The 27912-nt window shown below is 37.3% G+C and overlaps 1 protein-coding gene across 1 annotated transcript; it reads right to left on the bottom strand.

Annotated features, from left to right (window-relative positions):
• Window positions 1-54: 54 nt before the first annotated feature.
• hif1aa (hypoxia inducible factor 1 subunit alpha a) lies at window positions 55-27912 on the bottom strand. Its single transcript, XM_028001045.1, has 15 exons — window positions 27605-27912; window positions 16745-16935; window positions 15382-15533; window positions 14805-14889; window positions 13987-14096; window positions 12267-12463; window positions 12081-12187; window positions 10992-11139; window positions 10590-10900; window positions 9311-9516; window positions 9112-9234; window positions 8517-8773; window positions 7362-7461; window positions 7195-7285; window positions 55-436 (listed from the first exon to the last, which is right to left on the bottom strand). Exons 1-15 carry the CDS (start codon window positions 27634-27636, stop codon window positions 273-275), a joined length of 2274 nt encoding a protein of 757 aa, XP_027856846.1. The 5' UTR covers window positions 27637-27912; the 3' UTR covers window positions 55-272.

Genomic DNA, 27912 nt, shown 5'->3' with positions numbered 1-27912 from the left:
GTGGAGAGACTCCCCGGAGGAGGAGGAAGAGGAGAGGAGGAAGAAATGAGAGCGAGTTGACGTCTGACAATCCCTCGAACTGAAACCAAGATGCTGCTGTCGCCGTGGAATGCTGCAAAAATCACATAAGGTGCACAAACAGCAGCCGGACTAAAGTCAAACTCCAACAGATACATAAATAAATGGCAGTGGGGGTCAAAGGGCAAAAAGAAGAGTCACAATGTGAGGGCATAATTGTAGTGTCCAGTCTAGTCCAGAAGTGGAGTCCTGACTCAGATGACGTGGTCCAGAGCGCGCAGAAGCTCCTCCCCCTGCAGCAGGTACTGGCGGCCCTGCAAGGGGGCGTTCACCTCGCAGTCGTAGCTGGTGAGCTGCGGCAGCGAGACGAGTGAGCCGCCGCCGTCCGAGGTGGTGCCCAGCAGTCGGCTGGCCAGATCTGGACCGACCGGAGAGAGTCCCGTTAACAACTACTCTCACGATTAATCAACTATTCTGACAATTTGATGATTAATCGGCTATTGCGACGATTAGTCAACTATTCTGACAATTCATTCAGTGATTAATTGATTGTTCTCACTATTAATAAACTGTTCTGACAATTAATTGACTAAATTGACAATCTACACTTCTGACAATCGACTATTCTGATGATCTATTATCTGACGTTTAATTGGATTAGAAAATAGGCACATTCCACAAATTTTTCTTTAACCACTTAAGTCTTTTTACAAAATATTTCAAAATTTTTAACAGTAGAGATGCACCAATACATTTTTTAACTCCCGATACCGATATCTGAGGTTTAGTATCGGCTACTACCTAAAAACATTAGTCAGACATAAATGTACTGAATTACAAATTTATTTGACAACTCTGCACCGGTACACCAATAGCTTCCCAAGTTTGGTCAAACATGTAAAAACAGCTTTTATTTGTTCAGTTGGTGCAATTAGGAGCATAACAGCCAAAGTAAAATAAATATTAAGAAACAGACAAAAACAATCAGTCGACTAACTTGGTCAAATATAAAACTGAACTCCAACAAATTTTCTTCCAATTGGTTCAGAAAGCATAGTTAGGAATCCTAAATACAATTTGAAATAAGTAATGCATGAAATTGTGTAGAGCACCGCATAGAAATATACTGATTAGATTTGCCTTTATGTGTCGAGCACATTGTCTGATCTAGAATTTTTTTTAATATTGTGACCAATACGCATATTTAAATTGGATCGGTGCATCGCAAATTAAAAGATAAATAAATAATTCAATTCATTTTTTAAATTAAAAAACATTTTAGTGCTTAAATGCAACAAGTGAGTGAAATTGGACCAGGTGAAACTGAAACGAGGCCAATCGAGAAATTTTTGGCAAAACATATTTTCAGACAAACGTCTTAAATGCAAAATGTATAAATGTTTTTGTTTAATTACTGCTACTGATGTTTTGTTTATTCATCAAATGGCTTTTTGAGTCTTTATACTCCAGTTAATGATTATTAAATTATTTTTTTTTAATCACCGTCTTTTTATTGAGTTTTTTCCTTTAACACATACAATTTGTGAATACGAAGAAGTGTATCTAGTTAAAGTGTATCTAACACATACATAAAATAATACACACAGAGAAAATAATCCCTCCAAAGTAATCCCATTTAGCCCACCCAGGTCACTGCCCAGTAGGTCCACCCACTACATTCCTATCCCTGACAGGAATGGAACACATCTTAATAAAATTAATTAACTTAATTAATCTGGAGCATTATTGTATGTTTTGAAATGAGTCAAGAAAGGCTCCCCATGTTTTTTCAAATTTACCAGTTGCGTGTTGAAGAGAACATCTAATCCGTTCCAGTTTCAAACACGACATGAGGTCACAAAGCCACTGCTTGTGAGTTGGAGGAGCAGCACCCTTCCACCTGGTCAGAACTGTTCGCCTCGCTATCAGTGAGCAAAATGCCAGGGCCCGTCGTTTAGAGGCTGGTAAAGGCAACCCCTCACCACTGAGCCCAAAGAGAGCCAAGAAGGGGCCAGGTGTTACCACCACCCCGGCCAACCCGGACATCGTACGAAAAACATCTGTCCAGAACTGACCAAGAGCGGGGCAGGACTAGTACATATGAACTAGTGTGGCTACGCTAGTTTTACATTTGTCGCAGTATGGGGTGACTTCTGGATAGAAACGAGACAGTTTGCTTTTGGAGAGATGGGCTCTATGTACTATTTTGAACTGAATGAGACAATGGCGCGCACACAGAGATGTTGTATTCACCAGTTTAAGTATAGAGTCCCATGTCTCATCCAGTATAGTCATATTCAGATCTTCTTCCCATGCAGTTTTAAGTTCAGGTGAGGAGGACCCTTTTGTACTCAACATTTTATTATAAAGCCATGAAACCAGCCCTTTACGAGTTGGGTTCAACAATAGAATGGTTTCCAGCAGTGTATGCTCTGGTGGAGAAGCTGAGCCTGATAAGTGAGACTGAATAAAGTTTCTGGTTTGCAAATATCTAAAAAAATGGGACTTAGGTAAACCAAAAGTGAGCTTCTCCCAATAGGTAATAAAGCCAATATGTCAGATTTAGCCAATCTACCGTTCAGAATTGAAAGACAAAAATTCACATACCTTGGTATCACAGTGACAAAAAAACATAAAAACCTGTTCAAAGAGAATCTGATTCAACTGTTGAACCAAGTGAAGGGATCCCTCACAAAGTGGACACCCTTTTCCATGTCCCTTGTGGGACGTATCAACTCAATTAAAATGAATATACTACCCAAATTTTTATACCTCTTTCAGGCATTACCCATTTTTATTCCCAATACTTTTTTTAATGAGCTAGACTCAACTCTCTCGTCTTTTATTTGGCAGGGTAAACGCCCAAGGCTTAATAAAGTACAACTCCAAAAACCTAAACAACTGGGGGGATTTGCCTCCCCCAATTTCCGGTTTTATTATTGGGCCGCCAACCTTAGATGCTCAGTGTTTTGGTATTTCTACTACAACCTGGGTGACTGTCCTGACTGGGTGGCTATGGAGCTACGCAGTGGTAACAATATATCCATCCCTGCCTTGCTTTGTTCCCCACTTTCACTCGCTTCATTTAACGCCATTTCAAACCCTGTAGTGAAACACTCGCTGAAAATATGGGGCCAATTTAGGAAATACTTTAAACTTCATGACTTCTCCCTCCTGAGTCCAATTGCACTTAACCATTTTTTCAAACCATCTGTTCAGGATGGGGTGTTCCTAGAGTGGCACCGGAGGGGGCTTACTTATTTTAAGGACCTTTTTATAGAGAAGAATTTGGCATCCTTCGAGGAACTCAGCACTAAATATGGTGAGGATCTGAAATCTGAGTTCAGGTCTTCTGTCAACATGCTGAGCTCCAAGCTGGACCAGGTGCGGCAGGCCCTGGAGGAACAGGCAGAGCGTATCTCCTCCTTGGAGCTCGCAACAGAGGATCTGGGCCAGCGAGTGGCCAGCCTCGAAGACTCATGTGCTGCTCTCCGTGAAGACAACGCTAAGCTAAAAGATAAAGTGATTGACCTGGAGAGCCGCAGCAGGCGGCAGAATATTCGCATCCTCGGTCTGCCCGAAGACACTGAAAGTGGGCGCCCTACTCAGTTTTTTTCCAACCTTCTCTGTGAGCTATTTGGAAAAGAGGTGCTCCCATCTCCACCAGAGCTCGATAGAGCGCACCGTTCTCTGGCAGCCAAACGGCCCGCAGGACGTCCTCCCCGCCCGGTGATCCTTCGCCTGCATCGATACCTAACCAAAGATCTAATCATTCGAGAAGCCAGGAAGAGAGGGAAGCTCGACTACAAAGGTGCGTCTCTTCGTATTGTGGAGGACTACAGCCCAGACGTCCTGGCCCAGCGCGCAGAGTATAAGGACACCATGGCGGAGCTCTACAAGCGGGGCTTGAAGCCGGCTCTTCTCTTCCCAGCCCGTCTTCGCATTACGCAACCCAGCGGTGCCAGAAAATTTCTAGGTTCTGTGGAAGAGGCTCAACAGTTCATCAAGAAGAGGCTTCCAAAACCACAGGAGGACCAATGAAGGAGCAACGTTTTGCCGAGGGCTTTTTTCAGAAACACAGACGGGCTGCTTTTCCTCGGGGCGCAGTAGGTACTGTAAATATAGACTTATGTCATATTTCCCTATTTCCAATAGACTTTTTCTGGCCATCCTTTTGGTTGGTATTGGACTTAATGAATGGAAGGGTAGCTCTGTCATTCTATTTCTTGTGGTTGCCTCAATTTTTATTGTAATACTACTTTCCTACCTATGGTGTTTATGACAGCCAGTAAACTATATCTCAAAATCAATATCAATGTGGGGGGTCTATATCTACTTCATACCCACTAGGGGCAGTGGTTAGTTTGCTATAGATAGTTCTGGGTTTTTTTATTCCGAGGTTGTTGGTTACTGGAAGATTGGATCTCTGAGAATGTTCATTTTGAAGAGCTTGCTGCCACATTGTTGTTTTTTTGTTTGGCAGCTGTTTATGTTTGGGGGGGGGGTTTGGGGGAAGGCTAAGGTCACGGCCAGGGGTCCCGCAGGGTACTGTAACTTTTCTTCACCTCTTTTGTTTCAATCTCTGCCTACCACACTGCTATCGTACTTATCAAAGTAGGATAACACGCACACTCTGAAATCGTATGAGTCAGCATTTAAATTTTTTAAGTTGGAATGTCAAAGGCTTAAACCACCCAGTGAAGAGAAGGAAGGTTTTTTCCCATATTAAACGTTTTAATACAGATGTGGCGTTTCTGCAGGAGACTCACATCAGGAGCTTGGACGGGGGTCGTCTCCTGGCTTGTTGGAAGGGACAATGTTTTCACTCCCATTTTCAGGTTAAGGCACGAGGGGTTTCAATACTGATCAGCCAGAATACTCCGTTTGAGGCTGATAATGTGGTGGCTGACAAACACGGCAGGTTTATTATTGTAAGTGGGAAACTGCACGGCACTCTGGTCGCCTTGGTCAATGTTTATGCTCCTAATACAGATGATGAGAATTTTTTTAAACAACTATTCTCTTTCCTACCTGACCTCAATAAATACTCACTGGTCCTGGGGGGGGATTTTAACTGTTGGCTGAACCCAACTTTGGACCGCTCATCCCTTAAAAGTAATGCCATAAGCAAATCTGCATCAGTCATCCAAACTTTTCTATCTGAGTACGGGCTGTGTGATGTGTGGCGTACTTTAAATCCTGACAAGAGGGAGTACTCATACTTTTCACATGTACACAAAACTTACTCAAGAATTGATTATTTTATTGTAGATTCTAAATGGTTGCAGCAGATCCGTTCCTGTGACTATCATAGCATAGTTATCTCAGACCACGCCCCACTCACTTTGTCCATGTCCCTTCCTCACTTCCCTTTAAGAACTGGACCATGGCGTTTCAATTCAACCCTATTGTCTGATGAAAACTTTGTGAAGTTTATTCAGGATGAGATACGTTTCTTTTTTGCCACTAACTCCTCCCATGAGACCTCCAGCCTTGTGGTATGGGATGCTTTTAAGGCCTACATTAGAGGCCAGATTATTGCCTACTCAGCCAAAATTAAAAAACAGGCCACCTATGAACAGAACAACCTAATTCAACAAATCAAAGAGGTTGATATAAAATATGCTCTGAATCAGTGTCCTGAACTGTTTAAAAGGCGTGTTGAACTTAAAACAAGGCTTGACCTCTTGACAACACACTCAGCTGAACGCCTGCTTTTACACAGCAAATCCAAATTTTATGTGCATGGCGATAAACCTGATAAACTATTAGCGACCATGCTCAAGGGCTCTAGGGCAAGGCAAAATATCTCTAGAATTCGAAAACAAGATGGCAGTATAGTCACGGATTACAAACAAATTAATGATGTATTCAGGGACTTCTACGAGGAGCTCTACAGCTCACAATCACAGACCAATTCCAACAGGACTGTTGATTTCCTGGCTAAACTTCACATTCCTGTTATTTCACCAGAACTTAAGAACAAGTGAGGTTCAGCTTATACCCAGAAATCGGACCAAATTGGCTAAATATATCGAGAGCAAAAGGCAATGAGGTTGATGGTTTGGAAACAAAAAGTAAAAGGTCATCTGCATAAAGCGACACTTTATGTTCCATATCATTCCTCCAGATGCCGGAAATCTCTTTACTGGTTTTAAGTGCAATGGCGAGGGGCTCTATGGCCAGATCAAAAAGTAGGGGACTAAGAGGGCAGCCCTGACGGGTGCCTCTTTGTAATTTAAAAGGTTTTGAGGTCTGAAAATTGGTACGAACCGTGGCAGATGGTTGCTGGTATAATAGTTTAATCCATAAAATGAAGTTTCCTCCAAAGCCAAATCTGCTAAGGACCGCAAAAAGATAGTCAAACTCAACCCGGTCAAAGGCTTTTTCAGCGTCCAGAGAGACAACACACTCATCTGAATCTGAGGCGCTGGAATAGATGATATTAAGCAGCCTTCTAACATTGAAATATGAGTGCCGACCTTTAATGAAGCCTGTTTGGTCTTTTGAAATAACCGATGGTAAAACAGTTTCAAGTCTACGGGCAAGAATTTTGGCTAAGATTTTGACATCTGTATTTAGGAGAGAGATAGGTCTGTATGAGGTGCATTCCACTGGATCTTTGCCCTTTTTTGAAATAAGTGTGATGCAAGCTTCATAAAATGACTGAGGAAGGGACCCTTGTTTAAAACAGTCAGTAAGGGTGGAGCTGAGCTCCACAGAGAGTAAGTCTGAGAATTGTTTGAAAAATTCAGAGGGGAGACCATCCGGTCCCGGGCATTTGCCAGACTGCATTGAGACTACTGCTAGGGAGACTTCTGCCTGGGAGATGGGTTCATCTAACCATGCTGCTGAAAAAGTGCGGTGATAGCATCTAGCGTTAAGCTAGCGTCCTCCTTCTTACTTCCTTTCGCGCTCTTACAGGCCATCTCTAGTGCGTAAATAATTAAAAATACTTGCCAAGATGTTTTTTGTATTGATAGGTGGCGTAGAATTAGTTTTCTGTGGGGTGAATTTAGTTAAAAGTCTGGATTTTTCCGGAGCAGTCCGTTGCTACGTCTACCCTGCCCGCATGGCAAACCGGAAGTCATGATTATTAAATTATTTGACAATTATTTCAATAATCGATTCATAACGATTAATTGTTTCAGCCTTAATGGTTTCCATGTTGCTCACCTGAAGGCAGAAGAAGAATGGTCCTGGTTGCTCCCTGCTCCGTCGCCTTCAGCTTTTTGCCCTTCTCAGGCTGCTCTTGGGTCAAAGATCCCTGAAGACGACAAACATTTAAAGTTTAAACACCATCCTGTAAAAATGAAGCTCGTTAAATCAACTCCCTGACCAACCTGTTCAATGATCTCCTTCAGTTCGCTCAGCTTTCTTTTCCGCTGGATGTTCTGAGCAGCCAGGTTTCTGAGAGGAACCTCTTTCTCCGGCTGTGCGACCCTGAAGTACAACAATATCAGCTGTTACCATGGTTCCTGACTGCTGTCTCAGAGCTGTGATTTTAAAACTACGTTTCCCAGAATTCCCAGTTCCCATTAGTACAAATATTTTTCCACAGAAGCTGGGCTTTAAATATTGATTTAGCAAAAAGTGACTGTAAAGGAATGGAGAGAGACGTGGTCAAATGAATGGATGAATGAACTGATGGACAGTCAGATGAATGGATTCTAGACGATACGGCTTGAAAATAAAATCTCTGATCTTTTCATACCACATCCAATTTTAATCATTTTTTTTCTCACTTTTCTAAAATAATAATAATAATAATGACAAATGTCAGAAAATATTTTCAAAAAGAAGCTTTTACTTCAATCATCCTTTTTCTGAGTTATTCAACAAACATTATGGCCAGGCTACGAGAATTTCTGTTTAATTAGAGGAATATGGTCATAATATTTAAATAAAGAGAGAATCTTACCAGAAAAAGTCTTAAAATTACAAAAAAAAAAAAAAATAGTTTTAATGAGAAAAAAGCTTGAATTTTAATTTTTGTGTTGAAGTGTTGCATGAAATTACTGCTATTCTCCTAATATTACAACTTTATTCTGTGACTACTAAAACTTTTGTTCTTGTATTATTTCAAATTTATGGTCTTTTGACTATTCTCGTATTAATATGTCTGTGTTCTTGTAATATTATGACTTATTTTTGACCGTTACAATTAGTCGTAGTGTTGACCTGACTTCAAAGTTCAAATAAATAGAAGTTGTAAAACAAGATGGCTGCCTTGGGCGACATCACTCTGAAGACGTAATAATTTAAATATTCAAAACCAAATATTTGATTAATCGTTAGACAATCAATTAATCGACATTAAAAATAGATTAATCAATAGAGAACTGAATTTATGGATGTTTATTTCTGAGTATACTTTCATAAATGGAACTGGGAACACAATTTAGAAATCAAGAACCACCAGAAAAAGACAAACTGAACCAGGCTGGTTGGGAATCGTGTATCAACCGCCCTGAAAGTTAATCTAGAAAAGTAGCTACCTGTTTGCCGCCACGGTGGCAGGAGGGGGCGTGCCGACGGGTTCCGGTGGAGCCGGAGAAGCCGGGCGACTCTCCGGCGCGCTGAACGGAGAGCTGGGATGGCTGTGGACGTCCAGCGTGACGAGGACCGGGCAGCTCTCCAGGGCTTTGACTGGTCCACAAGACAGAGACTCGTCAGGGCCGAGGCAGGGCAGCTGGAAGTCGTCATCCATGGAGATGTACGGAGCAAACATCTCCAGCTCAGAGTCCTCCATCCCCTGGAGGAAATTGAAGTAAACAAATAAATTCCTTTTTAAATAAGAAAATGAGCATTTATTGCCTAAAATGCAACATGGCATTCCTTGACTACTGTTTTTTTAATCTTAAATCAAAATTTTATTTATTCATTGTAGTTTTGGCCTAATTACTGCAGTAACCACATTATTTTTCAATATTTTTTAGACTGTACACTGCAGTTGATTACTAAATAAGTTGACGATCATTTCAGTAATCGATTGATCACGATTAATCGTTTCAGCCCTACACATTTTGTTTATAATTTCTCATTTCTAGCTGAGAGATAGAGCTGAAAACGACAGATTCTCCTGATCTTTACCTCCGTATTGAAGGGAGTTTTGGGCTCTGGGTCGATGGCAAACAGCTTTTCCACCAGGTCCAGTTTAAAGTCAGAGTTAATTTCTGTGTCCATGGGGAAAGAGAAGCCCAGAGTATTGTCAACCTAAACAGAAACGGCTGCAGGTCAGTTGCTGTTCAACATGAGGTTTAGGAAGAACTTTAAGAAGTCGTAGTCGTACTTCTGAGGGTTTGTTGGGGGGTTTAGAGGACAGAGCTGGAGCAAAGCTGTCAGGTTTTGCCTCCTCAGCGGAGCTGCTGGCGGGCTCCAGCGGCTCGGTGGGCGCCAGAGGAGACAGAGGCAGCGGCAGCTTGTCGCCTGAGGAGGGCAGCATCACGTCGTTGTAGAGAGGAATGTCCTTCACCAGGTGAATCTCTGACTCTGAGCCTGAAATGATCAGATTGTTTGAATGTAAACAAAGTCACGCTGTGGAAAATGTGACAAACTATTACTTTGGTAATTGATCATCAAGACGATTAGTTGGATAACAAATTCTGCAGATTTTCATTTTACCACTCAAGCCTTTTCATGTGATGTTAGAAATACATTAATAGATGCACTCAAATAATTTCAGAAAATTACCTTTTTGAGTTTGTATTCTCCAGTTGACGATTAATCGATAAATTAGTTGACAATTATTTCAATAATTGATTCATTACAATTAATCGCTTCAGCCTCAACTGCAATACTGCAAACACTGATAATGTGTTTACAACTACATTTATAAAACTAATGATTAATTGATTGTTCTGATGATTGATTAATCAAATAAAAATTGGCAAAGCCTACTGACCTTTTAATTTAACCATGTAAGCTTATTTTATGCAATAAGCTTATGTGGTTGAAAAACAATTATTTTCATTTTTTAAATATAAAAAACATTTTATTACATAAAATAATATAAATAATAATAATAATAAAATAGCATTACTTTAGTGAACGTTTGATTATTTGAACCTAAGGATGCATCTGCAGCTAAAATAAAACTTGTCTCAACTTGTGTAAAGTATTTTTTTAGGTTTTTGATCAACTGTTTAATAATTGGATGCAAAAGATGATTAACAGAAGTTTTTTTCAGAATATTTTTACTGGTGGGCGAATAGATCCAAAATATGGATATCAAGTCAGTATCGGTATCGGATCAATACTAGCGTGGAAAAATGTAAACATTAGTTTCAGATTCCCTCCTGAAATTTTCTTTTCTTTTTAAAATTATTTTTCTATTTGAAAAAACGATTTTGTTTTAATTTCCTTTCAAACTATATTTTAAAAATTTTTGAGTTAGTATTTTGTAATTAATTACCTCTTTAAGTGCGATGTTATTTCAGCAGAACAACTGGGTTTCTTTTAGTCTGTATACTCCAGTTTACGATTAATTGATTGCTAAAGTAGTTTAAAAAAATTTCCCAATAAACGATTAATTGCGATTAATCGTTTCAGCAGTAAATGTGACTACAAACCAGGGCGGCTGAAGTCCAGGGAGATGATGGTGCCTCCGGCTGCCGGCGCCAGCAGCATCAGGGCGTCTGGATGCCCCTTCAGCAGGTTGTAAAGACAATCCTGCTCTTGCTTCTTAATCACCAGATCCTGGAAGTTTAGGTGCAGCTTCTGCTCCGGGGTCTCCTCCTCTTCCTCATTGTCCGCTCGGACGGCTTCGCTCTTCTTCACTTCAGCCTTGACTTCATCCTGCTGCTGCTCCTCCTCTTTCTTCACCGGCTTCATCTCCTGTGTCTGCTCCAAAGAAAGGATCAGTTTCTCCTCCTGGATCCCGCTGTGCGACAGAGAGATCAAACCAAACTGAGCTTCTTCTCTGGTTGCATTTTTCAAGTTAAAATCTGCCAGTTTTGAAGCCTTTTAGGTACCTGAGCACAAAGTTGACGCAGACGACGCACTGAGGCTGCGAGTTCTTGTTGTTGTAGATGACAGTGGCCTGAGTTTCGACCCACACAAAGCCGCCTCTTTTCGCCAGCATCCGGTACTGACCTGTGGTGACCTGGCCCTTCGCAAACACTAACAGAAAACAAGATTTAGATTAGAAACTATCATAAACATCAAATCCTGGAACAAAAGCACGGTCATAAATGGATATTAGAATGAAATTATCATCATTATTGGTGTGACCATTATTATTTCTGATACTAAGCAGTATTTTGTTATTAATGTGGGAGATTTGAGACTTAAAAGTGAAAATATAAATGATAAATATGCAAACTGCATAACTTCAGCTATAACTTGTATGGGATTTTTCTCATGACATTGGAAGCAGAATAAAATAATTACTAGATTAAAATATGTGAGGGACATTATAAGTTGTTCTACCTCGTCCCTTGGACATGTATAAAACTTGACATGTTTATGTGTATATAATTTTATTTATCTTTTCTCTGTACAATACTGTATAAATTGTTACATATTTAAAAACTATAAAGTATTAATGCCATGTTAATAATTTTTTAAAAATCACAAAAAATAAAACATAATATTGTGAGAATAAAGTCATAATACTGCGCCTTTCTTGTAATATAACTTTACTCTCGTTATTTTGACTTCATTCCTTTATTAATGCAAATTTATTCTTGTAATGTGACTAATGTGGAAATATTTGGAATTATAATATTTTTGTAGACATTATTCTTGTATTTTTTCCAACTTTATTCTTGTATTTTTGTTGGATTTGTTACAATTTTCTTTCGAAAACGTTATTCCGACTTTGTCCGACTTTATTCTCTCATTATTTCGACTTTATTCTATTATTTTGACTTTATTTTATTATTATTCCAACTTTACCCTCTCATTATTTATACTACTCTCAAAATATGGCTTATCTCATGACATATCTTTATTCCTGTATTGTTTTAGAGTATTGCTCTAATAGTCTGTAGTAAAAATCAAATAAATAACAATCATAAATTAAAAAGCTGATAAGAAGTGGATGTTTTTGTTGAGCTTACAGTGATGGTGAGTCTTTGTGAGATAGTCTGAGTCCAGAGCGTGGTAGTACTCGTACACAGAACGGTCCAGCAGGTCCTCTGGATCGTAACCCATGAGCTCAGTGATCCTGGAAACAAACCATTTGTTGCAGTACCGCCGCTTGGCACCAGATGTCGCTACTGGACCATGCTAGAAACAATCCTGACCTCTCGTCACAGTATGTGAACTTCATGTCCATCGTGTGGCGGCTGAGGAAGGTCTTGGTATCCAGAGGAACCTCGATGTTGGAGGGGTGAGGGATCGGGTCGCAGATCAGAACCAGGTATGGGACCGGCGGCTCCTTGTGGCCGTCGGCGCTCTGCTCGCTGCTGTGAACGTGAACGTGACCCGAACAATGCAGCACCTGCAGAAAACCAGTCAGGAAAGGAAAATCAAAGATTTCTTCTGGGAAACAGTTTCAAAACAAACATGGTGGATAAATGAGCCGGGTTAGGACGACTTTCACAGTGTTCAAAAGTCTGGAAGTACTTAAAGTAATTTTTGAAAAAGTTTCGATTAGGACTGAAACGATTAATCTGATTAATCGATTATTGAAATAACTAATTTAGTAATTTATTAATTGCTAAACTGGAGTATGCACACTAATAAAAATGTAATTTGCTGGAACATCACCACACCTAGAGAAGTAATTAAGTCAAAACTGTATAAACAAATATATATTTTCCACTTGAGACAAAAAGTTTTTAAACATGTTCTACCCAAAACTTGTGACATAATTTTAGCTTCGTCTGGCTAAAATTCTGTGGAAAAAAAATCTTTCACTAATCATTCTTTACTTTCCAATCAAAAAAAATAAATCAACATGTCTGTTCTACACTGTAATGATTTTAAGTTGAGCAGAAATGACTGAACTTTTCACATGTTGATGTTAAAAGTGTTTCATCACTTATTTTCTTATTTAAAAGGAATTAAGTTTAACATGTTCAGATACAATCCTTCAAAAAGACCCAATAAGTAATGATCAGATAAAAAAAATGATCATTTCTACTGAAAGTAATCTTAAAAAACACCCAGTTTCTTATTATAGCCGTTCAGCTCATTACTTTGTGGGTCCAGAATGTTTTATGAAACTTAATTCATATTCACCACAAATAAAACACTTTCATATATTAAGGTTTTGTGTAGGAACTAGCTATATGTAGTTACATCTACTTGAGTAACTTTTTGGGAAAAATTATCTTTTCTATGCTGTACTTTATACTTTTACTTGAGTAATTTTATTATGAAGTATTTCTTCTCCTACTTGAGTAAAATTTCTGGATTTTCTACCCACTGAATGAAGAACAAACATGTTTAAAAAAAATTTTTTACACAAGTGTTTAAGTTTTTTTTATTAAAAGAAACTGATTTGGAAAAACTTTCTTTAGCCTGATTTTGTAATTTTTTTTGTTATTTATATAAATTACTGTCATTTTGACATCTAAAATTTCCACTTTACTTCATATTTGGGTAATTTTTTAACATGAAATGATTGATAATTTGATCAGTTACTCAGCACTTGAGTAGACTTTTTACAAAATATTTCTTATTTTTAAGTAATTTCTTGAAATGCTACACTTTGCGTTTACTTTAGTAAAGATATGTTGAAGTATTTTCTCTCTCTTGGGTAATTTTGGGAACTCTACCCACCTCTGGTTGTTATGCAGCTCCAGTTTTGCAGCCATGACAGCTGCAGTGAAACAGAAAAGCTTCAAAGCACTTTCTGAACGCTTAATGTGATTATTGAGAGGATAACCGAGTTACGACTTTAACCTAAAGCTTTATTAAAATCCTCCTTTTGGAAATCTAATCAACCTGCAGCAGGAGACAGATTGCTTCATACTTAAATCTTTAATGCTTTTCTGCAGACATTTCTCTTTGCTTTACCTTCCATGTGGCGGACTTTACGTTGACGGTGCGGCCCCGGCTCGTCAGTGTGCATTTCATCCGCAGAAAGAAGCTGCGCTCTGTACTCGGTTCCTTGACTTTCTTGGAGCCTGACGGCACAAAAAAAGAAAAGAAATGGAGTCGGTTAAGAGTCGTAAAAGAGCAGCGAGGGTTTTTTATCTACAACTGCCAACGGTTTTATGGGTTTTCTTTACAACTGCAACCTGCTGATCTCATTTGCATAAAGAGAAGACATAAAAGTTTAAAGGGTTTGCTCTGTGGCGAGATAAAAAAAAACCAACAGAAAAAGGAAGTGGACCTGCAGCTACAGATCAGACAGTCAGATTTAAATGAGACGTGAAACTAGAGATGCACAGATCCAATATTAACATCTATAAGTTTGATCCCTAAGGGTAGATCTATTCAGTCTAGTTCTGTTTCATGCTCTGTTTCATTATTTCTAATTCCACTTTTTGAACCATTTGAAATAACGTTTGTTGGTTTATTTTTACACGTTTTGTTTTTGTCAGTTTCAGTTTCCTTATTTACTTTAAATTGGCTTTTATACAACTATTTCCACAGTTAAAATTGCATGTTTCTCCAAAATCATGAGGTTATTGTGCATTTAACTGAGCTGCACTGGTGCAGAGTTACCAAATAAATGTGTAATTCATTACATTCAAAAATAAAACAATATTTTAAGTCAATCCAGCTCTGTTTTTCTGTATCGTATTGGGCTGTACTAAATGTCAGATATATGCATCGGTATCGGAAGTGGAAAAAGCGAATCGGTGCATCCCGAAGTGAAACCTGCTCACCGCTTCTGTAGACCAGCATCTCTCTCAGCTCCTCCTGGTCGCAGGGATGCGTGAAGTCAAACACGCTGTGTCCAATCAGGTCAAACTGAAACATTTCAGGCAGACATGAACGGATTATTACACCTGCACTGCAAAATCACAAAATCTTACCAAATATTTTGGTCTGGTTTCTAGTGCAAATATTTCAGTTCACTTGAAATAAGAAATACTGGCTTGTTTAAGTAAATAATTCCTTAATATTAATGAAAAAGTGCTAGTTCCATTGGCAGATTGTTTCACTTATTACAAGACATTTTACCCATGTTAAACATGAAATTATCAATTATTATCAATATTAAAGGAATTATTTTATTAAAATCATGCTTCAATATCTGGCTGAAAAGTCATTTAAAAGTAAGTTTATTTCAAGTGTAGTAAGATATTTGCACTAGAAATTAGACCAAAAATACTTGGTAAGATTTTGTGTTTTTGCAGTGTGTATGACATTGAAGTGTTCAGTTGGGAAACATAAATCATTTGGTCTCCATTTAGCTGAAAATTCCCAGATTTCAACATAAAATCATGGGAACGGACCAACCTGTGCCAGGCCGAGGCACTTGTTGACGTTTTCTGAGATGTAGATCATATCTCCGTCTTCAGACAGAACCACCAGGAAGCCGTCTAAGGCCTTCAGGTAGGAGCCGCTTAGCTGGATGTCCAGTTCTGTCGTCTCCTCTGCCACTGGCTCATCTGGAAGAGATAAGGAGGGAAAATTTAAAAAATTAGATTATGCAACTGTAATCAGAAACTGTAATCAGAAACTGAAACATTTACTCACAGGAGCAGAAATAACAGACTGATTTATCTGCAGAATGAAGATATTTGAGTTGATTTTCTTGGTTATTTACATTTAAACGTGTAATTAGTGTGTCGATGTTGGCCAACTTAAGCTACTTGAATACTACTGTGATTTTTCTTTTTTTAGTTTTACCTTCTTGATTATAAACAAAATTATAATTAAATCTATAAATTTTTAAAGATTAAAGACATGAAAAAAGATCTTGGACTGCTGTCTTATTAAAAGAAAAAAAGTTATAATTTTATGGTGTTGAGTTGTTGGATAAACTTTTACTTTGTGGTCGGAGGGCCGATCAGAATCATTTCAACGGCTACAAATGGCCCACGGGCCACACTTTGGACACCAGGGCTTATATTCAGATGATTTTGCAGCTAACTGAATTTATTTGTATATTCTTGTTTTGGGCTCTGAAGAATCTCCAAATTGAGTTAATTTTGAGAAAACAAACTGTAATCTTGAGAAAATCATTGGGAAAAATATGAAAAACATCCACTCTCTGCTTCTACAGCTGGTTAGAGATCATAACAGCTAACATTTTTTTACTAGAATATTTATAAAAATTAATAAACAGAAAAAAATTTAAGAATAAAAAGAAATCTTAATGGTATTATCTAGCATGCATCGTAACAATTTAATTACTTTCTCATTTAATTTTCTGAGCTAAAATTAGATTTTTTAAAAATATTTTCTCCACTGTTGCATTCATGAAAGAACAGAAACTATAAATAAATGAAAAAAATATGATTAAGTGGCTTTACTGTGTCCAGTTTAGTCATAATAATCACATTTCTTCATGCTTTTGGTGTCAGGAAGAAGATTATTTCTGGACCTTTGACAGTAGCAACATTCAGTCATACAGAATAATTTTTATCATCAAAAAAATACATTTAACTCCATCATAACATGGCGAGATTGGCCACACGACCTTTGACCCCAGCTATTGACTGAATCACGGAGTCTGCTACCATCTGCTCCAACATACAGGCTCTGCAGGGTAATACGGATGAGTAAGAAAAGAAATGCAGATTCTGTGTCTGTAATCACAGCTGCTGAGTTGAATGTTTCACTCTGATCCGTCGGCGCTCCGCCGGCGGCTACTGACCGATGCAGAGCAGATTCTGCATGCGCAGGTAGCTGATGGTCAGCCTCATGACGGAGGCCTTGTCCAGGTTGGAGCTGGTGCTGTGGGGGATGGGCAGCTGCTTGGCCAACTCGTAGAAAACCTCCGACTCCTTCCCGCGACGGCATCGCGCCGCGTCCCTCGATTTCTCCTTCCTGCGCTCCGAACTCACCCTGCGTGGAAAAAGGCCGTGGATTAGTCACAAAAACACGTTCTGGGTTTCTCAACGAGTTTGGAAAGACGCAGAAAATAATCAATTCTGGAGAGAAACGCCTTTGCTACTCGATTCAAAATGCTCAAAGAACAATTTTAGAATATAATTAGTATATTGCAGATGGCATTATGCATCCACTCAACCACAGTTCATATCTCAGATAATTATTTGATATTTTGTAATTTAAGAAAAAGCCAGGCAGCTAAGCTAACCTAATACACAAACCTATTTTTGTTTAAATATAAACTGACAGAATTAGATGCAGAATGGAATATAAATCGATTAAAAAGAGGTCAATAGTTTCCATTTGCATTATTTATTGTTTTTCTCTCTTTCTACCAAAAACTGGATGATAAAAGTCTTCAGTAAATGAAAACAGTTACTTTCCAGGCTGTTATCCCAAGATTTTATTGTGTTTATGTTTTTTCATGCTTTGAATAGTTAAATTAATAGTTATAATTAATTTATTTGTTCTGTTTTATTTATTTTGGATATTTAAAATGTCTTCCAGTTCCAGTGTTAAATGTTCATCACAGTTTAAAGTTTATTGATCTTTGAGAATGTGTTCCTGCATTGTTATGCCATTACCATTTTATTACTTAAATGGTCTCAAAATTACAATATTATTGTTTATTGCAATGACTTCTGGGACAATTATGGTATGTAGAATAGTCTTAAATGCATTTTCCTCATCAATCACATAGTTTAAACAATCTTTAGACAGGTTGAATTGAAAAATTGGTTTCTGAATCGAATCGTGACCCTAAATAAAAAAAATTGGAATCCAAATTTGTATCTCTACCAAAAAGCTACATCAAAACAGCAGATTCAGAAACATCATCAATCCATGTATGTGATTTACCAAGAGGAAAAGCGCGACACCAATCACTGTGACATTTACAGGAGAGAAACAGAGAAGACAGAAACCTGCAAAGTTCTGACAGATTAATCACATTTTGTAGCATCAGTGACCCCAATAGACGAGATCTTCAGATAAAAACGTTGCAGCTCAAGAAGAAAAGCTTTGATTCTTTCTTTCCTTTCGATTCTGAGATTTTACGGCACTTCAGAGACCTGATGTAGACGACACCAGAGCTGCACCGAACCAGAAGTACAACAGTTTAAAAAGCTCTCTGCAACCAAACGCACATCCAATTAAAATCGATCCGGTGTGCACCAACAGCTCTGACCAAGGGCGTTATTGTTATTCTGAAACTAGAGCAGCTGATTAAAATTAGCAGAGCAACAGGAGACTTCAGGTTTGAAAATGAAACTTTCCATTACACGCATGTGATGTTCTAACTGCTCTGCAGCAAAGATAATTGGTCTGCTGAGATTAAAAGATTTTCAGGTCTGAGGTTTTGCTTCTCAGGAAGTCACAGATCAGCTGCTGCCAAACATCTGACAGATGCTACACAACAAGAACGAACTTTCACAGCTTCGACTGTCAATCATTTAAAACTATGGCTGCAACTATTACTTTAGCGATCGATTAATCAATTAGACTGTCAATTAATCGATTATTCTGGTGATTAATTAAATACAAATTCAGTTAGGCAGTTTAGTCTTTTTATACAATAGTAGCAAGTAAACAAATTATTCCATCCATTTTTCTCCAATAAAATAGAAATTTTATTGAAGAAAATTCAATAATAGAATTCTTTTAGCGTATGCGAAAACATTTGTAGCATCTGCAGCTAATAAATACTTGTTACATTTGACTGAACATCAATACAGCATATAGCTAATCTGGTCATTATTAATAATTGGATAACAAAAGGTACTTTTAAAAAATGTAAATCAAGCTAAAACTATGCTACTTGAGGAGTTCTGGGTACAACATATTTCCAGGAAGAATGTAAAAAACGTTTTATCTGCAATAGGGCTAAAACAATTAATCAGATTAATTGTGCTTAATTGATTATTAAAATAATTGTCAACTCATTTAGTAATCGATTAATTGTTAACCGGAGTAACAGACTCTAAAAAAAGGTCAACTGCTGACAGAACATAAAGCAATAATTAAGCCAAAACTGTACAAAGAAAATATATATTTTGCATTCAAGATGCTAAAACAAATTTACAGACCAAGATTTGTATCTTGCATGGAAAATGTATATATTTTTATGTTTATATATCTGTTTATCTTTTAGCAAATGGTCTCTTTTTAAGTCTGTGTGCTCCTGTTAGTGATTAATCAATTACAAAATCGGTTTTTGGCAATCAGTGATTAATCACAATCAATCTGATTAATCGTTTCAGCCCTATTGCAGATTGTGTTTCAGAGCTACAATAATTTGCAGCTTCCTTTCCTACAGAAATCACACTTCTTTGTTTGTAAAAACATTGTTTTGTTTATAGCTGTCCAGGTAATATATGATCAATAATCAACTCATCCCGATTAATCAGGTTAATCGCTCCATCCCTACTTAAACCCTGTATTTTCCCCTCACCTCCAACCTGCACTCACATAAAAAACACATTCATATTCCACTGCAACCTCAGATCACATTGTGAGCTGGTGGCAGACCTGGGAGGCCATTTTGTGAAGCTGCTGTCTAATAGACGACCTCTAAACATCCTCAAGAACTTTGGCCTCACAATAACAACTAATAACTGCTGGCAGAGGTTCAAATTAATATATTTCAGAGACAGCAGCATGTTATTAAATAACCTGAAACATTCAACTAACCTATAAATCTACTAGTAACATGCAGCAACTTGTTTCCTATCAGGTCAAAGTCCAGATCAGGTTTTTCCACCTTGCAGACTTTCAAACTTAACACTTTTAATAAGGTAGCAGTCGGATGAAGTAAAGACAAGATGCTATTTCTGAAAACCAGCCGAGAGGCTTGTTGTTACATAACAGTAATAATCCAGTCGGCCGCAGCCAGCGGCTCTCCACTTCACATTTTTTGGTTTGCAATCCAGCCTGTGTCAGCAAATAATTTATTTATCAAGGAGGGTTGAAATGTAAACAAAGTTTGAGCTGGCAGATGTGACCAAGTGGATCAAAAGCTGCAGGAGGGGGAAAATAAATAAAAAATACATTCACCCCCCAGGAGAATCACCTTGACTGTCGTTTCCAGTGTTGTTTGTGTATTCAGTTACTCTGTGCTGACCTGCTTTAGAGGAGATCTGCTCTCCCTATCGCTCCGTCCTGCTTACAGTGATGATAAGAGTCGTCCCATTATATAACCCAAAGTGTAGAAACACTGTTACACACACAAGAGAGCAGAGAAGGACACACACAATGGGTTTTTCTAGATTAGCTTTTCCAGGAAATATGGTTGCCATTTACACCAAACAAACTTATAGAAATGATAGGAATCTGATTGAGATTTAATTCAAAGTTTGAAAAATATGAGTATCAGAGCATAACTACAGAGTTTCCCCCAGCCTGGCGGGCCACCAGGCTTTTCTTGTGCCCCCACCAGGCTAAGCATTGCTTCTTTATTGAAGTTTTTTAAATTTTTTTGCAGTTTTTATACAACAAAGTTGGTGTTCAGGTATTAATCTTCCAATAACACATAATTATCAAGTGATATTTCCAAGCTTCCTGTCAACTTTAAACATTTTTTTAAACTGAAAAACACAGTGGGCCGTTGGATGAATGACTGCTCAACACCCAACCACCAGGCTTAGCATGTTTTCTGGGGGGAAACCTTGATAACTGAGAACTACCTGGCTGAGGGAACAACACTCTTCTGTGTGGATGGCTTTGCTGAGGGAAGAACAGTGAAAGCTCTATTTTCTCAGTAGCTGCATTTGCATTACCCTTTAAATTGCACAATTTGATGCATCAAACATAAATTATAGAAACAAGGCAATTAAAAAAAAAAGTTTTGGCGATAGGATGAAGTGGTTTTTTTTATTGTTTTGAAATTGATGTATTTTGCAAAACTGAATTGAAAATATTTCTTTCGCATCACGAGTCATGTGATCAAACCAGATGTTACTACTGCCGGAAATGACAAAGACGACGACAGGAAGTGACGCTGCATGTTTTTAATGACTTATCACTAAAACAAACTTATCCACAAGTGAGTTTAATTGTGTTTGCAATTGTGTTGCACAGTTTTGCAACATAATTGCAAAACTGTGTTTTTTAAACTGAAGCAGAGTAACAACAAAGTTTTGTGCATATTTGTAATGGAAACGTTCGGTAAATTAATTCAGAAGAATTGATTTGCAGCACTTTGGAGCTTCCACAATGGCTTTTAATAATGCCAGTTCTTTTATTTATTCAGTTAATAAAAGAATAAAGAACCAACACATTTTAAAAAAATACAGATATATTAACAAATGTAGGTTTTAGCAGTTTTTCAATAACATTGAATTTCCACCAATTAATGATATAAAAAGCACCAGTAAAACTTTTTCTAATCCACTTTTCTTTTAAATAATTCTCCATCAATATCAACATCCCATTAAAAGAAAAAGTATCCATCCTCTTTTTGAAAAAGTTAGTTTTACTTTACTCAAAAACCTTTAAAAAATGAATGTTGTAATTGTGGATATTTATCAAAAACTATTAGTTTAAGTCCATTAGAAGGGACCTGTAACATTTGCATCTAAATTAGTTTTATTTTACTGGATCTAGAACAAAATGGCTTAAAAGAAGTGTTTTTACTACAAAATATTTAGACTGGCCAAGCTAAGAGAGAGAGCAGGACTTTCACTAGATAACAGGAAGGCTGCAGTTTCTCTAGTTTTATTTTTTAAGCCAAAGGTTTGGAAATGCTGGCAGATTTTTGAAGATCTTAAAGGTAAGGTCCATATTTAACTTTGCTAAAGATTCACAGTGGCTAAAGTTGTTTACAATTAAAATATTTACTTAACAGTGAGCTTCATGCCAACTGCTTTCTTACACACACTGTGTGACATCGCCTCTCTTCCTAATATAAATAAGTAATGACCGTCCCCAAAAGCGAAGCTAAAAAAAAAACAACACAGGTTGATGTTCTTCTCTCTTATAGATCAAAACTTTACAAAAACATGATCAAATCTGCCACAAACCTCATCACTGCAGTTTGCAAAATGAGTAAAAGTTACATTTAAAGATGGTAATAAATATTTTCTGTGTTCAAAAATGTGAAATGTTAATAGGAGTCAACACTTGACTTCAATTTCTAACTAGTTTTTAGATCTGCTTTTCTGAAAATGTACCAGCTTTTCTATTCCTTACATCATGTTGCCTCTAAACTCAGAAACTCTCCATAGACAACAGCAAGAAAACTATTTTTTAAAAAGTCTTCAAAATCATAGTGAAAACTATTCTAGTTTTAAAGATGGTTTTTTTTGTGCACAAATAAAATGCAGTAGAAATTCCCATTAATGATCATTTCTGACATATTGGTGCAAAATATCTACTTGTGTGTGACTAAGGAGTCGAATCCTTCCTGATGTAAAACCTCCAGACTTAAAATTAAGCATCAGTTTATCCTTCTGAACATCCAAAAAACCACAAACTGGGATTTAAGGAAAGCTTAATCCAACTGACAAAGGCCAACAATAATCTGAATTATGAATCACTCAAGTCGAGATCACAAGCTTTCATTTAAACCGTCGTAATGTACAAACTGAAATCCTTTCAGTTTCCATAGTGTCACCATCCAAAAAAAGAGAAAACTTTCATTTTTAACCAAATTAAAACTCGACTGAAGGAACTAATCAAGTTTCACTACAAGCTGGAAATAAGCAATAATCTATTAAATAATTTGCTTGACTTATTCTGTCTCTTTATACCAAAAACTTGATAACAAAAGTCTTAAGTCTGGTCTCAACTAGCTTTTCGTTTGAAGGATAATTTGTTTACAGATACCTCATAATTAATTTTATTTGTTGTTTTGGTTATTTAGTTTGGAAATAGAGTCCGAGTGTTAAAAACCCATTAGAATTTAACCATTATTTTACCTCAAAACAACAATATCATCTATCGCAATAACTTCCGGGACAATTTATCGTCCAGCAAAATTAGTTACATATCGTAGCAACTTTTTAAACTTTTAGTCAACTCTGCTGTTCATTAATAAATAGTAGATAAATCTGTACAGTCTCTTAAGAGTTAGTCACAGAAAAGAGATGCAATGCATATACGATGAAACTGGAAAAATAGATTAATGTTTGCTTAGACTCTGAAGTCATCAGTGTGAGGAAGGAAAGACGAAGTTACATTTAATATCATCCCTAATGGACGTCAAACATCATTTCACCACGCATCCTTCCTAGCATTGTTTGAGACATTCTGAGCTAAATTTATCACAGATCAACAAGGAAAAAGGTGCAAAATTAGCAGCTTTCTACTTTAATGCCTGTTACTGAAATGGGAACTGAAGAAGTCCAAATTGGTTATTTATTTTTTATCAAAATGTACGTTTATATTCTCTAAAATCTCAGTAACACCAACCATACTTATCTCTAATGTGTTGAGCAAAAGTAGGTCATGTGCACACATTTATCAAATCAACCACAAACCAAAACACATCTGTGCTCTGCGCCCACAAGAACCGGGTTTCTTGACCGTGTTGTAACCCGCCTGCTGCCTGAATGCCTCTGAGCAAGTTGCTAATTGCCAGCCATTGAGCCACCACACACTTGGCCACTCCTATTGACGTCAAGCCCCTGTGATTAAGGGATGAGATGAGTCTTACCAAGACACCTCTCAGAAACCAGCTGAAGCTGCAGCGAACCAGCCTGCAGCAGCGGGCCAAAACCCAACACTTATTTATTGTAAACAAAGCGGATGTTGACCCAAACAGACGATCGGGTTTCAGGTTCAGAGAGCAGCAAGTTGACAAAATAAAAATCCATCAGCTTGGGATGGAAAGTCAATCTGTAACTTTTTCTCTATGTGGAAATCTTTTTACCAAGTGAACGACTGGTTTCCTCTCCATCTGTTCTTATCCTTTAGTTATCAGACTTTCTTCTTTTACTGCTCTCCAAGTTGAGATATTTGCTTTCATTACACTTTGTTTTCTCTCAGTTCTCTAATGGTCTGGCATTAATGATGCTTAAGCCTGTTGCAATAAGCAATTAATCGCATGATCAATTAGCTTAATAATTACCAGTCTCATTAATTTTTAAGGGTAATTCTGTTTACAGAGATGTAGATTATTTTGGTTTTAATTGAAATGATTCACTTTCTTTAAAGTGCCTTGAGACACCATTTTGTTGTGAATTGGCACTAAAGAAATAAACTGAATTTAATAGTAAGTGGCTTTTATTTCCGTTTAATTTGTCATTTTATTTTGGATATTTTCCCAAGAGAAATTTGTCTTGGACTCGTACGCTAAACACGATACTTCTCCAATTAAATATACTTTAAACAAAAACTAAAATAAAAAACTTCCAGTTCCAGTGTTCAGTGTTCTTTACAAAATTCAGATTTTTTGCTCTTTGAGCGGGTCAATTTGCATAATCAATATTTGAAAATGGTGTCAAAGCAGCAATATTATCGTTTATCGCCATTTTTGGGCTAATTTATCGCCTAGCTAAATTTGCTGTCTAGTAATCCTGCCAACAACTGAACGTTCTTCCACTTCTGTTTTAAATTTTTTTACTTTTAACCAACACAGAAACAAAGAAAGGATTTGTTCTACTGTTTTTTTGTGTGTCAGGTCACCTGGTTCTGGTTCTGCTGGAGGTTTCTTCCTGTTAAATGGGAGATCTTCCTCTCCAGTAGCTGCGTTTCCTTTACAAATGTGTGCAAAACTTTGTCAAGAGTTCGCTAACACTTCGTTAAGAACATTTTTTATTTGCAATTGTGGCGTTTCCAATAATTAAGAAACACAATTAGAAATCAAACGTGAGGAAGTTTGTTCACACAGTAAGTCATTGAAGAAGAATGATGCGCCAATCATCCTCCAACCACTTCCCGTCTTCCACATCTTTGTGGTTTCCATCAGTGGAAACATCCTGTTGTTGATCATGTGACTAGTGTGATGCAAAAAAAGAGTTTTGCAAAATAAACCAATTTTGGTACGGCCAAAAAAACTAAACACCAAGAATTTTTATCAAAAAATGAGTTTTCAAAATTGTCATGTTTCCATTAAGCAAATTTATATTCAAAATGTTAAATTGCGTAATTAAATGGTCAATAAATGCTGCAAGTCAATCACAATACAATCTTATGTGTTAGAAAACTTTTGAAACTAATTTGAATAGTAAACTGAACCTGACTCACGGTTTCATAACTATTTTAAATGTTTGTGTGATTAAATTTAAATGACGTTTTCTCTCAAGATGATGTTTTTAATTGGACTGAATTAAATTATGGTGCATATTTTTTACAACTTAATTGGTTACAACTAAAGGTGCAAATATATTATTTTTGTCCTGCCTTGCTTCTTTTACTGATGGCTCTCTGAAAATCCCATTAAACAAAGTTTCTTTTGTTTTTTGTCCACAGATTTGACCCAAACATCCTCCCATGATTACTGAACAAACAAGCTAGAACTGAAAATATGTAGCAGGATACAGATTTGAAAGCAATATTTTAAACTTAACACTTCTCCCATGACTGTTTGTATAGTTTCAGCATGAGTAAAGAGGTTTCCCCGTTCTACAGTGAGTATTCAATGAAGAAACTGTATAAAACCAACACAGCTCAGCTCAAGTTACATTTGATGCCGGCAGCCAGGCCTGGCTAATATTTTGAGGAAACGACTACCCGTCTTTAGAGTTGGGATTGCACAATTTATGTTTCCAGCATTGTATTAAGGATGGCCGGATTCTGTCATTTCAAGTGAGACGAATCAGTTCAAACAAAACTGTCAAAGAAGGATTTAGAGGCATTTTTCTGATTTACGAACTTTGTTTTTCAGTGTTGCCTTGGAATCATGCTCCAGCAAAATGACCAAATAGTTTGAATATTAAAATCAACAACAAAAGCTCCAAGTCAAATAAATGCAAAGCCAAAGGATTTTGTTAGTCAGTGTCCACCTAAAATTATAATTAATGCAAACAACAACCAGTATTTAAAGGTTAAGAAAGTTTGGCTGGTTTATGGTCAGTAAATATAAGATCTGGGGTTCTTTTCTTTATTTTCTCCTTATTCGATTGTTTTGAAACGATTATTGTAACTTCTGACAAATTTGTATCGACAAATACATCTTTCAGGGTTTCCTCCAGTGTAATACAAGCCTGGAGGGCCACCAGGCTTTACTTGTTCCCCTACCGAGCTTAGCATTGCTTATTTATTTAAGTTTTTATTTTTATGTTTGCATTTTTAAGACTTTATAGTTGGTGTTCATATATTAATCTTCCAATAACACGTAATTATCAAGTGATATTTTCACATTTCCTGTCAACTTTAAACATTTTTAATTCAAACACAGGCTGGATGAATGACCGCAGAGCGCCCCAACCACTGTTTTCTGGGGGAAACCTTGATCTCTTGTGCTTTTTCCTACCATCTCACACTTTTTTTAAAATCAGAAATGCAACAACCAGGATTTTCATGGCTAATGTTGATTTAAAATACGTACTTTATCATCAACTTATAAGGGGTTCCTTAATAGATAATAGATTATCCATTTATGGATAAAATAATAATAAACACTAACATTTTATCTGAACTAAACTCAAAAAAAGTGTTTTAAATTGCATGCTGGGGATTGGTGCATTAAAAATGGATTCCTTTGAATGTATTTAATTAATATGTACAGAAAAAAACCTTGTTTTTGTTTTTGTGTTGAATCTCTGGCCAATTGATTGGTTTCTTTAAGTTTACACCTTAAAGACATGTCTCTATGCATAGAAATGTTGAGTGCATAGATAACAAATGCATTAACTTCTGTCTAAAACTAATTTATAAGCAGTTACTACTAGTTAAAACCACTTGGGGATTTGATGTGAGGAACCCCTTGTCGCCTGAATCTGGCCTTAAACTACTGTATTAATCTGAAACTCATTCACCTATTTCGGGAAGCTTCATCCGCTAAGCACCTGTGGTCAACATCTTGGCCTTTGGCACAACGTCAGCAGCCGTAAATAAGTTGTTTCTACCTTTTACTAGTGAGCAGATGTAATCCGACTAACAGAATTAACTTCTGGCTATTTTCAGTGGCTAAAACAAACAAAAAAACCCTTTTAAATTACTTATTTGATCACACCTAAACTCAGAACTGTTAATATTTCAGCAGAAACTAAACACAGCTGTTCACTGAACGCTGTCAAAGCTGCCACATCAAACCAAACACCTGCACAGATGAGTTATTGGCTGAATACCGTCAATCAAATGTAAATAAAGCTCTTGTTGCATCAAGGCTAGCGCACTAAAACGCAGAAAGCAGAAAAAGGTGACTAAAGCGTTAAATCAGACACAGGTAAACAGGATCAACTGAATAAACAATTAAGAATCTGAATATAATATTTGTTAATGGTAACATGCTTAAAATGTTGTTTTTAATTGTGAAAACCCGCTGTTAGCCGCATGCTAAGATGCTAGTCGCGCTAGCAGAGCACCGAGACGAATGAAGAGAGGAAACTAGCTCTTAACCTTGAAATTAAGGCCGTAATGTCACGGCTGGCAGTAAAAACAAATCAAAACGAAACACCAAAGCTCTCAGAGTGCCCTAAAAACCAGACTAACCCCAGAGGGCAGCATCAGCTAGCCGCAACATTACCTTTTCTTTTCAGGTATGATCGCTGTGTCCATGTCAGGACGGTTGGGCTGGAGTCGAGCCTCTCTTATCAGCGTCAAGCTGGACCCGGTCGCGTCGAGAAATCAACCAAAATGTCACTTTTTACTGAAGCTATCCCGCAAATCCTCGTGTAGATCACATAAAAGTTCCTTCAGTTGTTGCCTAGTCCAAAAAGATCAAACTATCCTCTTCTGAAAACGGAGGTTTTTGGTTAGTTTTTGCGTAAAGGAAGAAAATAGTGCCACGCTGGATGAGCGCTTTTTACCGAGACAATGTTGCCTCATGAAGGC

Source organism: Xiphophorus couchianus, chromosome 19, assembly GCF_001444195.1.
Source record: "Xiphophorus couchianus chromosome 19, X_couchianus-1.0, whole genome shotgun sequence".
In the NCBI taxonomy this organism is placed as follows: domain Eukaryota; kingdom Metazoa; phylum Chordata; class Actinopteri; order Cyprinodontiformes; family Poeciliidae; genus Xiphophorus; species Xiphophorus couchianus.
Note: the sequence above shows the minus strand (reverse complement) of the source record. Positions and strands in the feature narration are given on the sequence as shown.

What these genes read in the sequence shown, in the direction of transcription:
- hif1aa (XM_028001045.1), bottom strand. Translation starts at nt 27,636, where the DNA reads ATGGACACAGCGATCATACCTGAAAAGAAAAG. An exon ending in AGTGCCTCGGCCTGGCACAG is followed by an intron (nt 14,890 to 15,381) that starts GTTGGTCCGTTC and finishes GAAATGTTTCAG; the next exon opens with TTTGACCTGATTGGACACAG. An exon ending in TGAAGGAGATCATTGAACAG is followed by an intron (nt 7,286 to 7,361) that starts GTTGGTCAGGGA and finishes TGTCGTCTTCAG; the next exon opens with GGATCTTTGACCCAAGAGCA.